This window comes from Mizuhopecten yessoensis, unplaced genomic scaffold, assembly GCF_002113885.1.
Source record: "Mizuhopecten yessoensis strain PY_sf001 unplaced genomic scaffold, ASM211388v2 scaffold10311, whole genome shotgun sequence".
NCBI lineage: Eukaryota > Metazoa > Mollusca > Bivalvia > Pectinida > Pectinidae > Mizuhopecten > Mizuhopecten yessoensis.
The window spans coordinates 665,853-683,610 of record NW_018408483.1 but is presented as its reverse complement, the minus strand read 5'-3'; the positions used below and the strand labels follow the sequence as shown (position 1 = coordinate 683,610).

General features: G+C 37.9%; 1 protein-coding gene across 3 annotated transcripts in view; it reads left to right on the top strand.

The window, feature by feature from the left end:
* Positions 1 to 4,268: 4,268 nt before the first annotated feature.
* The window catches only part of LOC110460057 (lachesin-like), a 183,990-nt gene continuing 170,500 nt past the window's right edge, over positions 4,269 to 17,758 (top strand). For all 3 annotated transcript variants that reach the window (XM_021512764.1, XM_021512763.1, XM_021512762.1), the window contains exon 1: positions 4,269 to 4,831. In XM_021512764.1, the coding sequence (XP_021368439.1) occupies positions 4,735 to 4,831 (97 nt within the window). In that variant the 5' untranslated portion in view covers positions 4,269 to 4,734. The remainder of the gene's footprint in view (positions 4,832 to 17,758) is intronic.

Below are 17,758 nucleotides of genomic sequence, written 5' to 3'. Positions count from 1 at the left end.
ATTAATGTACTAACTGATGTGTTACTATGTATAACAATGTGTTATTGTACTAACTGTTGTATTACTATATATAACGATGTATTTCTGTACAAACTGATGTATTACTATGTATAACGATGTATTACTGTTCTAACTGATGTATTACTATGTATTACAATGTGTTATTGTACTAACTGATGTATCACTATGTATAACGATGCATTACTGCTCAAACTGATGTATTACTCTGCATAACGATGTATTACTGTACTAACTGATGTATCATTATGTATAACAATGTATTACTGTACAAACTGTTGTATTACTATGTATGGCGATGTATTACTGTACTAACTGATGTGTTACTATGTATAACAATGTATTACTATACAAAATGATGTATCACTATGTATAACGATGCATTACTGCTCAAACTGATGTATTACTCTGTATAACGATGTATTACTGTCCAACTGATGTATCATTATGTATAAAAATGTATTACTGTACAAACTGTTGTATTACTATGTATAGCGATGTATTACTGTATTAACTGATGTGTTATTATGTATAACAATGTATTACATGTACTATACAAAATGATGTATCACTATGTATAACGATGCACTACTGCTCAAACTGATGTATCATTATGTATTACAATGTATTACTGTACGAACTTATCTATTACTTTGTAGATTGTAGATGATATATTACTACACTGTATGCATAACGATGTATTAATCTACCCTACCAATTGATGAATTACTATGAGTATCGATATTTTATTGTACAAACCGGCGTGGTATGTACAAACTAGTATATAGCTTATACAGTGTACGAGTTGATGTACTTTACTGTTTGCTACAGCTCATTTTTACCTCTGTCGACCAGTTTTGATCAATAATGCACTGGCAACAATTCACAATTTGACACTAAGCTTAATGTGTTGTTATGCTTAATGTTTATGGCAGACACATACATTGTAGAAGAACACATACGTTTTAAAAGTGGCTTAAAATTAAAGGTATATGTTGGCGTCTGAAGATATTCGTTTTGAATATAAATCATAAATGTCTCAAGAAATATAAAATATTCGGTTTTCAATTAGATTTTACTCTGAATTGGATATGATGTGGAAGACATACCGGTTTTATTGAGATTACACAGAAATATGAAGGATGTGTCTCCTTATTACGTAGTATATGTCTTTTTGTGGAATTTATATTTCAGCGATGTAGCACTATAAAGTCGGCACCAGATCCGTGCTATCGCTAGGAGCTAACAGCACACGTTCACACATGCACGCATACATCACACGCATGGAGGTATGTCCTTAAATGACCCCATCGCTTCGAAGGATTTTAAACCCAATAAACTGAACCACACCTCTGCCTACTCGACAGCAATGAAAACTAATTTTCCGGTAACATCTTGCCCAAAGACAACCATTATGATCATAACTACAACTTGACAGTAAAAAGGACATTCAATAATGTATTTATAGGCAAGATAAAACATGTAGTGAGAAAGCGGACGTACGTACGTATAGTTAAAATGGTTTTATATGTACTGTAGCAAATTGCCATCCCGAGATAACTCAACATAGATTTTTTCTATAAATTGTTTTTTGTTATTATGGTGCATGCCTTTCAGGCAATCGTACTCCTTACATGTAGAATGAAATTTAACAGCATTATTTATCAATACATGGGCCACAAGTATTATCAAAATCAGTGAATGCAAACTTCTTAGTTATTACTACATTGTATATGGGAAAAAAAATTTATAACATGCAATGAGCGCTGATTCGAACTGATAATAAAATCGCTACATTTTAACGACTTTCTTTTATAAATTAGAAGACAAAATATCAATTTGGTTGGATTGACGGATGTGTGATAACAAATGTATACCGTATACAGATGTAAACATTATAATGCAAGGAAAATCAAGCTCTCTCGTGAAAATACTTTTTAACGATATTGAAATACTTTGTGTAAACAATATGCAGAAAAATACTTTTTTATTTAATGACCAAAAAATAACGAATTCCTTTGAACACCAGATCAGCACAATGTACGTATTTCGGTCCGCGTCAATACTTCACATTGTTCATCTTTACTCCTGCTGTGGATGTGATGTGTAAGTTTTGGTCCGGGAGTAAGGTCTTTACTCTGTTTTAATTTTTGTTTGGGCACCAAAAACCATTGTTTCTTTGAGGCCATGTTCTCACCTCCGTTCTCACGAATATTCTCCTGTGAAGCCACTAAGAAGTGTCACGTGCTCGAGCTAGAGACAAATGGTGATTGATGGAGTTACGGAGGAGGTGCTCCCCTAAGTGGGACCCCTTTTTACAAACGTATCAGTCACAGACGGTCTTCGTCGTTCACCCGATGTTTCAATTAGTACAGAAGGACATGTTGTCAAAATATACGTATTACGTGACAGACATACAACATTTCTCCCGGGGTAACGATCGGCATCAAACAAAACACGTGCAACGCACCTTCCTAATGTAATCACTCAAGTGGACCGTTTTAAGTTGGGCCAAACATGATATGTTTAAAGGGGTAGATGAGACAATGTCAGAATGTGGTTAGGATAACTCCCTCGAGAATATAAATGTAGGCATTTGCAAATCGGAAGCACATGTTTCAAATACGTGACATTCAAAACATATTGTAGACCAACGTCCGATGCCCCGACCTTCGTAAAAAACGGTCGGTTTTGGTAATAGAGGAACTGCAGGGGTCAATATTAATTATGCACGTGGCACTGAGTAAGTCCAGAGCCTTAAAAACAATACATAATACTACACAAGACGATTGCAGGCTCTCTTGAACTTAAGTGTGTACAGACACGCTAACTAATGATTCAGTCATTGACGATTGGGTGGAAAATAATCCAATTTATTATAAATAATATGATTGCAGAATGAAAAGACGCAAATGCAATCTGCAATCACGCAGCGAGGAACTTGGTAGGTCGGCATAGTGTATGTACGGAATTGGTGCTAATTCCATCAGCGACTCTTCACTGAAGGGTCTCCGTATTACGGGCCAAATTACACGACCCGAGTCATTTGATGAATATCAATAGTAGCTGTAGCTGAATCCTCCAAAGCTAGCTTGCCTCGTCGCTCACATTCTACACAACCGTCAACCGCAAGGCCAACCAATGCGGGGGGGGGGGAGAAACGTTCCCGAACATATTTTATATTTTTGTGGATAGGACGTTAAACAAAATATTTATGACCCGACTTTGATCTTGACCTCTAAGCTCTGACCCGTGACCTGACTTCGATTGGTTACAATTGTATTGCGGTTTTCGTGTTCCCCGCTAATGTCTTTATGCCTGGTTCTGTCTTTACAGTTAATCATGTCAACATGAAATAATGAACCACACGAAGCAAACAATTAAACACCAACATAGTTTGAAATCTGAAAAGTGATATCTTGGATATTGGAAATGTTCTATCATCCCAGTTACATAAACCACACAAATTGAAATAGATTGGCCGTCTCCCTAGTGTTCGGCCGCTAATGGACGGTGCTGATTGGTTACCTCACCAGTCAGGCAACCGCCGGGTTCGAGCAACCATTGCATGTTGTCTGGTAAGTTAAATATTTTGGTGGATTCTCTCAGGCTGAGAATGGAGGAATAATTGGTCAATGTGTGTGTTACGTCCTGCAAATCAACTCGCCTGATCCAATGCGACTGTAAAACGTTCTTCTCAGAAGACCGGACTTCAAATCGCTCCCCGCGCCATTGTATTGTTCTGTTATTATTCTGTTTTACTCGTGTGTCGCTGTAAATCGGTTTTCTCCCAGGTATTGTTGTGAAAGTCGCGTCTCTATAACAGTGTCGTTGTAAAGCCAGCGTCCCTATAGAAGTATCCCTCTATAGAATGTTGCTTAAAACAAGTAAAACCCAACTTCCCTGTAAAATCTCCCTCTTTATCCTTCATTTTAGAAATTAAATCCGGTATCGATGTAAAAGGCTTTTCTCTACAGTAGCGTGTTAAGCTGTAAAAGACACCTCTCGTAGCCTCTGTGTGTGTGTCGCTCTACAGTACTATCCGCCCTGCGAGGACCGCTGTAACAGGCGCTGACACTTTTAACTGACGATAACGACAGGTGTGAGAGCATCTCCAATCGTCGATTTTTACCTATGTACCAAACATCAACACAAATCTGCTCGATTAGATCTGTGTGATATACGGGAGCGATCTACTCTCATAACTCATGGATGGTTAGTGCTTTAGTAGATAGAGAGGGTCTAAGCGGCCCGTCCAGGACCGCGTGGCTGATATACATACAACAATACCAATGCTTAGCTCTCAGCTATGCAGTCGATATTTGCAAATGAAAACTCCCTTTTCACGTTTGAACGCCCATATCCCGTACATGCGTGAGGTATAGAGTCAACTGGCGATACAGTGTCGTAGAGTGGGCCTAACACAGGCGATAACTCGGCTCAGCTCCTGCTTCCTAGATCATTTTGGATTTATTCTCTTGAAGGATTCTACTTTTATCCAATTCATGAATTGATATGACTCCATATTTTCTGTCATAAACGACAAGATATATACTGATAAAAAGTTTTGTGTGTGGAAAACTTCTATAATGGCAAATCATGGGTTCGCGCGTTTTTAAGAAGGGACGTCGGAATCCTGCGTTCTGTTGTGTGCTGGAACTACATGGATAATTATGTGATTATTAGGCATATGAAGTTGTTCTACGTTGATTTAAAATGACTGCGGAGTGTTATTTGGAATTGAAGTTGCTGTCTGTCGCATTCATCGGATTATTCCTCTCTCTCTTACTGGGGTTTCTGACCAGTACCAGTGGTAAGTACTTGCCAAACATTAATACTTCATTTATTTTACAGATTTACTACTGACCGCGTCCACCCGTAACACTATCAATACCGTTGGCCATTAAGTCGAATTTTCGTTTTGTCCATTAGCAATAATGAACAGTGAAGCACTATTTTCATTGACCAATGCGACTTTAAGACTCTTATAATCATATTGTAGCAGATCTGACCTCTGAGTGTAATAATATTATCTTACATCGTCAACAATGACCAATGCGTCTCAAGTATCACCTACCTTTAAGTGTAATTTTATTATCTAAAACTAACAGAAGTGACCAGTCAGTGTGTCGCTATTTATCACTGACCATTGGGTGTAATGCTATATCTGGCATTAACAGAACTGACCAATCAGTGTGTCGCTATTTATCACTGACCATTTGGTGTCATGCTATTATCTGGCATTAACAGAACTGACCAGTCAGTGTGTCGCTATTTATTACTGACCGTTGGGTGTAATGCTATATCTGTCATTATCAGAACTGACCAATCAGTGTGTCGCTATTGATCACTGACCATTTGGAGTAATGCTATATCTGGCATTATCAGAACTGACAATCAGTGTGTCGCTATTTATTACTGACCATTGGGTGTAACACTTTATCTGGCATTATCAGAACTGACCAATCAGTGTGTCGCTATTTATTACTGACCGTTGGGTGTAATGCTATATCTGGCATTAACAGAACTGACCAGTCAGTGTGTCGCTATTTATTACTGACCATTGGGTGTAATACTTTATCTGGCATTATCAGAACTGACCAATCAGTGTGTCGCTATTTATCACTGACCATTTGGAGTAATGCTATATCTGGCATTATCAGAACTGACCAATCAGTGTGTCGCTATTTATTACTGACCGTTGGGTGTAATGCTATATCTGGCATTATCAGAACTGACCAATCAGTGTGTCGCTCTTTATTACTGACCGTTGGGTGTAATGCTATATCTGGCATTATCAGAACTGACCAATCAGTGTGTCGCTATTTATCACTGACCGTTGGGTGTAATGCTATATCTGGCATTATCAGAACTGACCAATCAGTGTGTCGCTATTTAGCACTGACCATTGGGTGTAATGCTTAATCTGGCATTAACAAATAATCAGCGTAAAGATATTACCACTGACCAAGAGGTACACGTGTAACGTAATTGTTTACTACATGGGTGTTTATTTATTTAGAGTAATGTCATTACTGTCACACCTTTCGCTAGTGTAACGCTACGTCACTGTGCTAAATAATCTTGCATTACCCGTCAATGTTAATGGTTTACTGTACAATTTCAAATTAATATATACAATGTATAACGTCTCCACATCAGTACTCCCACAGTAAGCCCTGTCCTCTGGGAAATCCGAAGGATATAATTATACACGTATCACCGCTAGAACTTGTTCAAATCATATAGTCATATTTGAAACGAACTGAATGAATGAAAAAGATATTTTATTGATTCATTTTCAATATCATTTCCTAATCATCAGTTAAGTTTCTTCAAAATATATATATATATATATAAAAACATTGTATAAAGGAATATATAAACAAAGCTTTCTTCTAAATATTATGTTCTTGTAAAAAAAATATTTAAAGTACATAAACGAGAAATTGGATATCCTTTTTTCATGAACTGTAAACGTTGTGTGTATGGTTTGTACGGGAGGGAATTCATTTCTTTCGAGTAGCTGTTGGTCGATACTCACACCTGTTGAAGTTAATTCAAATCTTCACAAAACTATGTCTGGCCACCTTTTAAGCCCACTGTATGCCCTCCCGACATTGGGATTCGTCCAAATGAGCACATTGTAATTGCTGCTACATTTGTATTAACATAAAAGTTGTATTTGAATTATGTAATTTACCAACAAATACTAGGCGTTTTCATGGAAAAAACTTATCGTAGGTGCCCTCAGATAAAACAATAAGTGTTATATAATTTAACTGCTCTTGATATGAAAACAGAATCTTTTTGACTAGCACCACATTTTAGATAACGGACGAAGCGTTACACTACCGTCGTATCTGAGAGTGCAATAAATCGCCCTGCTGTGAGGTGAGCATTATACCGTAATGGTACCAGTATGTCTTTGAACCGAATCGCAACACAGACACTCTTTACAGGACCTTGTCTTCACCAAGTCTTCCTTCAAAGAAGCTATTATATGAGCAATTGTTTTGCGATAATTTATTGAGCCGTGTTAAATGAGACAAGTTAGTCTTAAATTGGGAGCTGCACCCATCGGAATGATTCATTGTGGAGTGTTGATTTGAGTGCATAAGCTGATGCTTCACACATTGAACGTATTAACTTTGTTGTTCCTAGCTTTTACTGGCCTCTCGGGAGGCAGGGGAGATACACGGATCGATGTTGTCGCGCGCCCGGACCAGGGGACATGGATTAACAAAATGTGTCCGTCTGTGCGTTCGTCCTCACGACGTACGTCGTGTCTGTCCGTACGAGGTCGTTAACTCGACGTTTGTAGCACAAACAGCTGTTTCAGTAAAATACTTAACATGCATACACACTTTGTGTCCTAGTCTCAGATCTATGATCGACAGCTGTACCTGGCGTACCTAGACTTGCATATAAAGCTAGTAATATTTATTGCTAAACACTGATAAGATGCATGTTTTTATTAGATCTATAAAAGATCAGGTGACTGATTGTACTCCCGTGAATAAACAGATACGTGCTCTAAATCTACACGGCGATGACGAATATCCCCTATACAGGTGTGTTTACATTGATAACAAACCATGGCGCGGCAACACAAGCTGTCCGAGTCTGAAAGCTTTCCTATTTGTAGTGAAAATATTGAAACATTATTATTTCATTTAAGTAATTAACAAACGATTTTTTTCTTAACCTGCCATCTAAAGTTCGAAAATATACACACATGTAACTTTCGAATGTTCCGTTCTACTTTGGGTTTCGATTGTAGGAGTAAATGATGGCTGATCACGAAGGTTGGTCTACTGATTAATTAACCAATAGTTACCAGTGAAAGTTTCTCCCAGGTTAAGCAAAGGCACAGCCAGTACCTGCTCAAGTCTTTGGTTAGTCAAGATTTTGTTTTCTATGTGAATTAGCGCTTCTCGGCCTCTGAGGCTATTAGACGGCGGGAGCGCGCGCTGCGCCAGGCAGACCCAGACTCACATATCAATGATTCAACTCCAAATCAAATGTGGATACAAATAATTAATTGGACGTATCTTAGTCTCAGGGCATTTGCGAAAGGTCAAGTGGCCATCTGGCCTTTTTCCTATCACAATACATTGTTGCATTTCCTTAAATTAACTTCACATTTTTTTATATTTTTTTTCCGACATAATTTAATTTTGAATAAAACCAAACACTGTTTACCTTTAGTTTAAAACAAAACAAGTTGAAGCACTTGTTCTTTCTCTATCAGTATATGTGTACGAATTGCACCCAAAGCAAAGATAAAATCATCTACAAGGGTAGGTACTGGTTAATTAATCGCACGCTTCTTCCTTACCGCCCCTGGACGGCCGGCCCTTGTCATCCGCAGTTTGTTTTTTGTCGTTTACTCATTCACTGCTGATGTTATCGAATTCCTCAAGCCAATGTCATAGAGTTCAATAAATCTATTGAATCAAGTATCATAAGGGTGAGAGACAATTTATAGTAGTCCTAAAATCAATGACATACATATGTATTTATATTAATTTAAGTAACAGAACTAATATAGCATGTAGATGATATAGATTGAAATATTAGTATTATTGCAGATAGTGTCAAAAATAAACTGCCCCTTTGTGAGAAAAGAGTACCTTTTACATTATCATTTTTTTAATATATCAACATTGTATCACAAACTGTACAACATCATAACACGAATTCTACTTCATTGTATCACATACTATGCGTCATTGTATCACAAACTGTACGTCATTGTTTCACAAACTGTACGTCATTGTATCACAAACTGTACAACATTGTATCACAAACTGTACGTGATTGTATCCCAAACTGTAAGTCATTGTATCACAAACTGTACAACATTGTATCACAAACTTTACAACATTGTATCACAAACTGTACGTCATTGTATCACAAACTGTAAGTCATTGTATCACAAACTGAAGGTCATTGTATCACAGCCTGTACGTCATTGTATCACAAACTGTACGTCATTGTATCACAAACTATACGTCATTGTATCACAAACTGTACGTCATTGTATCACAAACTGGAAGTCATTGTATCACAAACTGGAAGTCATTGTATCACAAACCTTACCACATTGTTTCACCAAATGTACAACATTGTATCACAAACTGTACAACATTGTATCACAAACTGTACAACATTGTATCACAAACTGTACAACATCATACCACGAAATCTACTTCATTGCATCACAAACTGTACGTCATTGTATCATAAACTATACAACAGTGTATCACAAACTGTACAACATTGTATCACAAACTGTAAGTCATTGTATCACAAACTGTAAGTCATTGTATCACAAACTGTACAACATTGTATCACAAACTGTACAACATTGTACCATAAAATGTACAACATTGTATCACAAACCTTACAACATTGTACCACAACATGTACAACATTGTATCACAAACCTTACAACATTGTTTCACCAAATGTACAACATTGTATCACAAACTGTACAACATTGTACCATAAAATGTACAACATTGTATCACAAACCTTACAACATTGTATCACAAAATGTTCAACATTGTATCACAAACTGTACAACAGTGTATCACAAACCTTACAACATTTTTGTACCACAACCTGTACAACAGTGTATCACAAACCTTACAAAATTGTTTCACCAAATGTACAACATTGTTTTACCAAATGTACAACATTGTATCACAAATTGTACAACATTGTTTCACAAACCTTACAACATTGTATCACAAACTGTACAATTTCAAACCACGAATTCTACTTCATTGCATCACAAACTGTAAGTCATTGTATCACAAACTGTACGTCATTTTATCACAAACTGAAAATCATTGTATCACAAACTGTACAACATCGATCACAAACTGTACAATATCATACCACGAATTCTACTTCATTGCATCACAAACTGTACAACAGTGTATCATAACATGTACAACATTGTATCACAAACCTTACAAAGTTGTTTCACAAAATGTACAACATTGTATCACAAACTGTACAACATTGTACCATAACATGTACAACATTGTATCACAAACCTTACAACATCGTTTCACAAAATGTACAACATTGTATCACAAACTGTACAACAGTGTATCACAAACCTTACAACATTGCTTCACCAAAATGTACAACATTGTATCACAAACCTTACAACATTGTTTCACAAAATGTACAACATTGTATCACAAACCTTACAATATTGTTTCACCAAACTGTACAACATTGTATCACAAACTGTACAACAGTGTATCACAAACCTTACAACATTGCTTCACCAAAATGTACAACATTGTATCACAAACCTTACAACATTGTATCACAAACCTTACAATATTATTTCACAAACTGTACAACATTGTATCACAAACCTTACAACATTGTATCACAAACTGTCCAACATCATACCACGAATTCTACTCCATTTCAACACAAACTGTAAGTCATTGTATCACAAACTGTACGTCATTGTATCACAAACTCAACGTCATTGTATCACAAACTGTACAACATTGTTCCACAACATGTACAACATTGTATCACAAACTGTACAACAGTGTATCACAAATCTAACAACATTGTTCCAACAAAATGTACAACATTGTATCACAAACTGTACAAAGTTTTATCACAAACTGAGCAACATTATATCACCAACTGACCAATATAGTTTCACCAACTGTACAACAGTGCACCACCAACTGCACAACAGTGCACCACCAACTGCACAACAGTGCATCGCCAACTGTAAAACAGTGCACCACCAACTGTATAACAGTGCACCGCCAACTGTACAACAGTGCACCAACATCTGCACAACAGTGCACCACCAACTGCACAACAGTGCACCCCCAACTGCACAACAGTGCACCACCAACTGAACAACAGTGTACCACCAACTGTACAACAGTGCACCACCAACTGGAAAACAGTGCACCACCAACTGTACAACAGTACACAAACTATACGTCATTGTATCACAAACTGTACGTCATTGTATCACAAACTGGAAGTCATTGTATCACAAACCTTACCACATTGTTTCCCCAAATGTACAACATTGTATCACAAACTGTACAAAGTTTTATCACAAACTGAGCAACATTATATCCCCAACTGACCAATATAGTTTCACCAACTGTACACCAGTGCACCACCAACTGCACAACAGTGCATCGCCAACTGTAAAACAGTGCACCACCAACTGTACAACAGTGCACCACCAACTGTAAAACAGTGCACCGCCAACTGTACAACAGTGCACCGCCAATTGTACAACAGTACACCGCCAACTGTACAACAGTGCACCACCAACTGTAAAACAGTGCACCACCAACTGTAAAACAGTGTACCACCAACTGTACAACGGTGCACCACCAACTGTACAACGGTGCACCACCAACTGTACAACGGTGCACCACCAACTGTACAACAGTGCACCACCAACTGTACAACAGTGCACCACCAACTGTACAACAGTGCACCACCAACTGTACAACAGTGCACCACCAACTGTACAACAGTGCACCACCAACTGTACAACAGTGCACCACCAACTGTACAACAGTGCACCACCAACTGTACAACAGTGCACCACCAACTGTACAACAGTGCACCACCAACTGTACAACAGTGCACCACCAACTGTACAACAGTGCACCACCAACTGTACAACAGTGCACCACCAACTGTACAACAGTGCACCACCAACTGTACAACAGTGCACCACCAACTGTACAACAGTGCACCACCAACTGTACAACAGTGCACCACCAACTGTACAACAGTGCACCACCAACTGTACAACAGTGCACCACCAACTGTACAACAGTGCACCACCAACTGTACAACAGTGCACCACCAACTGTACAACAGTGCACCACCAACTGTACAACAGTGCACCACCAACTGTAAAACAGTGCACCACCAACTGTACAACAGTGCACCACCAACTGTACAACAGTGCACCACCAACTGTACAACAGTGCACCACCAACTGTACAACAGTGCACCGCCAACTGTACAACAGTGCACCACCAACTGTATAACAGTGCACCACCAACTGTACAACTCTACAAAATAACATGAAAAACATAATGGTATTTTATCTCATTGAAGCCAAAATTCGACTTAGCACAGTTGTAAGAATGTGTTAAAATGTTAATCAGAAGTTGTTATGTTCCGGATAGCCTAGAATATTACACGAGTCACTAAAGATAAGTCTATGTGTAATGTGACAGGCGGATTCTTTGTCACCCTATCAAAATATTAGCACACTTGCACCACCGGGAGTTCCGTTACGTAAGGCATATATCACGAGTCAGAACGCCTACGTACGCACATTCATATATTTCTGTGTTTAGGAGCATCAAAAGAATTTAATTATTTTCTCAGATTGGTATTTAACAAGAACTGGTAACTGTCAATCGGTAAGAAATTGTTCTACAATGTACACATTGATAAATAGGAGAAGATTAATCGAACGTACTCCCTGACCCCGTCTAGTGTGCACTCGACCGTACGAGTTCAAGCTACAGAAGAAGCAGATTAGACTGTATCTGTCTTGGCCAAGATTGTTTAATATTAAGTCTGCTGAGGTTCAACTTTGGCACCGACAAAAATCAATAGATTATCTAAATCTATAACGTCCATGATACAGCACAGAAACAATAGTATTACTAACAAAGTTATGAACCATTGACTTTGTTTAGGTGAGACGGCGTTTATGTCTAAATTTAGAGTCCTCATGGGGTAATAAAATGAAATATTTTACATTTTCGTTTTAATTACGTGTCGCTCAGTAAGTGTTGTTACTGAAATTCCTTCGCGTACGTGTGTGCCTTTTTAAAGAAAATGGCCGTTGCTGGCCCTGTTTATTGTCGGAACATCCAATACACCCATTCACAGCTTGAAGGAAATTCATAGAAATTGTCTTTGCTCATTCTAAATGAGAGCTTGGTCATTGACCTAGATAAAAATAATCAGATCTGCTAGCTTCAAATGTATAATGGATTTTTTACTTAAATATTTAAGAGTCGATTACAACATTTTAGATCTTCTGCTTTTATACTACATGATCTTGTATTTCATTTCTTATGTTTGTACATAATACTAGAATTGTATTAATACCGACGAGCTGTAAATTCAAAGTTAAATGTAATATGATCTTGATCTTTAGAGACACCGATGATACAGTTAAAGGGAACTAAATATAGGACAATGACTGTTTTTTTCTGCATTGTCGAACATTTTTCTAAAACATGCAAAAACTATAATAATAATCCTTTAAAAAGACTTGTTTGCCTTTCCAAAATATTCGTATTTTGTTTGTTGGTTTGTGTGTGTAGTTGTAGGGGCGGGGTGTTAAAGTCCTCGCAACAGCTATGGTAATATGAAGACGGACAAATATTAAGATACATTGTATGTAAAGAACAGGAAGCTGAAATCGTCGTCGTTTGGGTTCATTTACTATCTTAGGACTATTACTGAGTTGCGAGTTCCAATTAATATTTGGAGCTCACGTGTTTAAATAAATAATGTTCATTTGTATGTAGAAAAAATATTTTCGGCATTATTTGTTTCGTCAATAGTGTAAATATGATGAATACTAACGAAATGCGTTAGAAGATAAATCAGTTTAGGATGATACATGTATTAGTGTGGAAATGTCTGTTGCGAGAATAAGGAATCGGCTAGGTATCCCTCTCATAGTAAAATAATATCAAATACACAACAGCGAAACAGACACCCGGCCAATCATCTCGGCGCCTTTTGCGGATAATTATGGTGTTTTTCGTTAAAAGACCCGAATTTAATCAAAACAAATCTGCATTTTTATTTGCCTTTAATCCGATATCAAGTAATGTACAGTGTCGCTCTGATAGAATAACAATTAAATTAATTTTAGAAATTAAATACGCCGAGTCATTCCACCATGTATTTTGTTTTTGTCAAATCTTCAGAGCACCTCGTGCGTTTGCTGTGTTTGTAACACAAATAATTTACGTTGTGCAAGTGTTATATTCAATGTTCCATGTAATGGATACCAGAATTACACGGAATCAATAAACAGTATATAGTGTATTGTACATCCACGTCTGTTTTGTATCTCAAACGTTAAAAGGTGACATATTTGAGTAGAAATATATCGGTGATACAATGTAGAAAGAAGTTAAGCACCAAGCTTGTAAAAAGTCACCTTTTGTTATAAACTGCGTCACACCAACCTACTTCTGTGGATATTTGGGGTCCAAGGCCCGCTTCAGATTAATAAAAAAAAAACTATTACAGATACAAATAATCATTTCAGTGTTTGTCGTGAGGACATTTTTCTCATTGCAAGCACGTAGATAAAATCGAGAGGACACCGAAGGTGGACTCGAGATTTATTTACGTGCTCGAGATGAGAATAATTATTTTCGAGCGTCAAACACTGAAAATACTGTATGATAAACTATTTATCATCTATATACCACTACCTTATATATATTACCATTTCAAAAGTCAACTAAACACCATGTTTTCCAAATGACTTCTAAGCTTAATGGTCAACGATCGTGTGTGACAAACGTAAATAAATAGGCGTTTTGCGCAGAGGAATACAGTGAACTTTAAAACTACGTAGAAAAATACATTTTTAAACAATCCTGTCGTCACTGGCTTTTCCATATGAACATTCTCACAACATATTTCTGTAAAGTTGTATTGATATGTTTATGAAGGACTATTTTCTTACGCGGATCACTTTTATGTGGACACTATTTCCGGTTTCGGACGTCATCTGGCGCGAGCAGACGTTCTTTTTTGAGAAAATACGTTCCCAAGTGCTGGTAAATGGGAAAATCCGTTCTTAAGTTCTCCTCAAGCTGTTCTCAAGTCGTTCTCAATTTCTTCTGATACTGACCGCCAATGATAATGAGTTTACCATGCTTCCGGTAGGTGGTTTAAAGTAATATATAGATTATAATGTGTATTATTTTCACGGGTGCTGTACTGGTTCTGGTACAAGTCAGTATTCAACAAAGCACTCGCTATAAATTGTAGAAATTGAGGGAGTATTTGTGTAATGGACGCTGTTTATTAACTTTAAAGTAGGTTCAGTTGAGTTCTAGACGGTTTGGACTGCAGTTGGCGTTTGGTGCTTGATTGATTCTGCATACTAGTCATAAAATGTCTAGAACAATTCCTGCGGTATACGGTTTACCTGTAGGTGTCTGACGGTCTGGATACTTCTGAGACCTATACCGAGGCTGCCTGGTCATTTGGAGAGCAATCATTACGTAAATATCGAGACTTTACCTCAGTCTTCTCCTTGCTGAGTCAGTATCAACGTTCTTTGCTACTAAATACTGCGATTGAATTGTCATTGGGGGGAAATCGGAAAAAGTCACAGCTTCTAGAGCGACTTAATCTGGGTGTCATAACATTGTTAAACGATTTCTGTGCCTTGATGATTAGGGCAAATGCGTTTAGGAAAGCACTGATAAAACAGACACCTCGCGTTACGACTACTTTCTCCTAATGTTTAGCAGAGAGGGACCCATAATGGCTTGATCATAAAACAGATGAGACTTCTTATAATGCTTCCATGGTACAGTAACATTTAGGTAATACGTGGATTAAAGTATTGTGTTGTTCATTTATACCGTCCCCTCATCGTTAATTGTATGATAAGGATTAGTCACCTCCTGTAGGTTCGGGAAAATAATAGATCTGCTGTATCTCACTTCCTGTTATCGTAAGAGGCGACTTATACAGGCCCCTGCAGAATAGAGTTTTAATATGTGTTCTGCTCAGTGGACATTTGCGATTTTGATTATGGTGCTCCCATTGCAACACTTTACATATGCTTCCTTTTTCACGACCCTACTTTTTCCTGTCATCGATTTCTCCCTTGCAATTCGTCTTAATACGTTCTTAGCTATTGCGAGGACGTCAAATCCCATAGAAACGAACAGAATTCTTTGTTTAGTGTCTTCGGCATATAAGTGAGGTAGAACTACAATTCAGCATTAGATCCGAGCTATCACAAGGAAGCAATTACAACAACATACCTTGTCTCTAGTACGTATTTAGGTGTCCTTTGCTATTATCTATCTACTTACACTATTATGTTTAGAATACACAGTTTATAATGTATGCTCGGGTACCCTCTGCTATTATCTATCTACTAACTCTAGAATGTGTAGCATACACAATTTATAATGAATGTTAGGGTACTCTCGGACATTTTCTTTCTACTAACACTAGTACATATAGGATACATTAGACCCGCCCAGTCAACTACATTGTAAGCAGCTTCGTTTGAGATACACCACGAAATCTTTCGTGTAGAAGTTTAAATAAACATTCACAAAAGCAATCGATACGAAGTCAAAAACAGCGGAATAAAGGATACATGTACCAAAACCGGGCAGAATAAAGGATACATGTACCAAAACCGGGCAGAATAAAGGATACATGTACCAAAACCGGGCAGAATAAAGGATACATGTACCAAAACCGGGCAGAATAAAGGATACATGTACCAAAACCGGGCAGAATAAAGGATACATGTACCAAAACCGGGCAGAATAAAGGATACATGTACCAAAACCGGGCAGAATAAAGGATACATGTACCAAAACCGGGCAGAATAAAGGATACATGTACCAAAACCGGGCAGAATAAAGGATACATGTACCAAAACCGGGCAGAATAAAGGATACATGTACCAAAACCGGGCAGAATAAAGGATACATGTACCAAAACCGGGCAGAATAAAGGATACATGTACCAAAACCGGGCAGAATAAAGGATACATGTACCAAAACCGGGCAGAATAAAGGATACATGTACCAAAACCGGGCAGAATAAAGGATACATGTACCAAAACCGGGCAGAATAAAGGATACATGTACCAAAACCGGGCAGAATAAAGGATACATGTACCAAAACCGGGCAGAATAAAGGATACATGCACCAAAACCGGGCAGAATAAAGGATGCATGTACTAAAACCGGGCAGAATAAAGGAAACATGTACCAAAACCGGGCAGAATAAATGATACATGCACCAAAACCGGGCAGAATAAATGATGCACGCACCAAAACCGGGCAGAATAAAGGATACAACATGCACCAAAACCGGGAAGAATAAAGGATACATGTACCAGAACCGGGCAGAATAAAGGATACATGGACCAAAACCGGGCAGAATAAAGGATACAACATGCACCAAAACCGGGAAGAATAAAGGATACATGCTCCAAAACCGGGCAGAATAAAGGAAACATGTACCAAAACCGGGCAGAATAAATGATGCACGCACCAAAACCGGGCAGAATAAAGGATACATGCACCAAAACCGGGCAGAATAAAGTAAACATGTACCAAAACCGGGCAGAATAAAGGATACATGTACCAAAACCGGTCAGAACCACGTACCAGTGTCCGTGTCATTCAGTCTAGGTATCCGTGTTTCCAATGTCGGAGTTTGCAGAAAATAGGAATGGATAACATTATCACGTGATTTGTTTTTCTTCTTTCTAGTGTAGTATTCTACATGCACCAAAACCGGGCAGAATAAAGGAAACATGTACCAAAACCGGGCAGAATAAAGGATACAACATGCACCAAAACCGGGCAGAATAAAGGATGCATGTACCTAAACCGGGCAGAATAAAGGATACATGCACCAAATCCGGGCAGAATAAAGGATACATGTACCA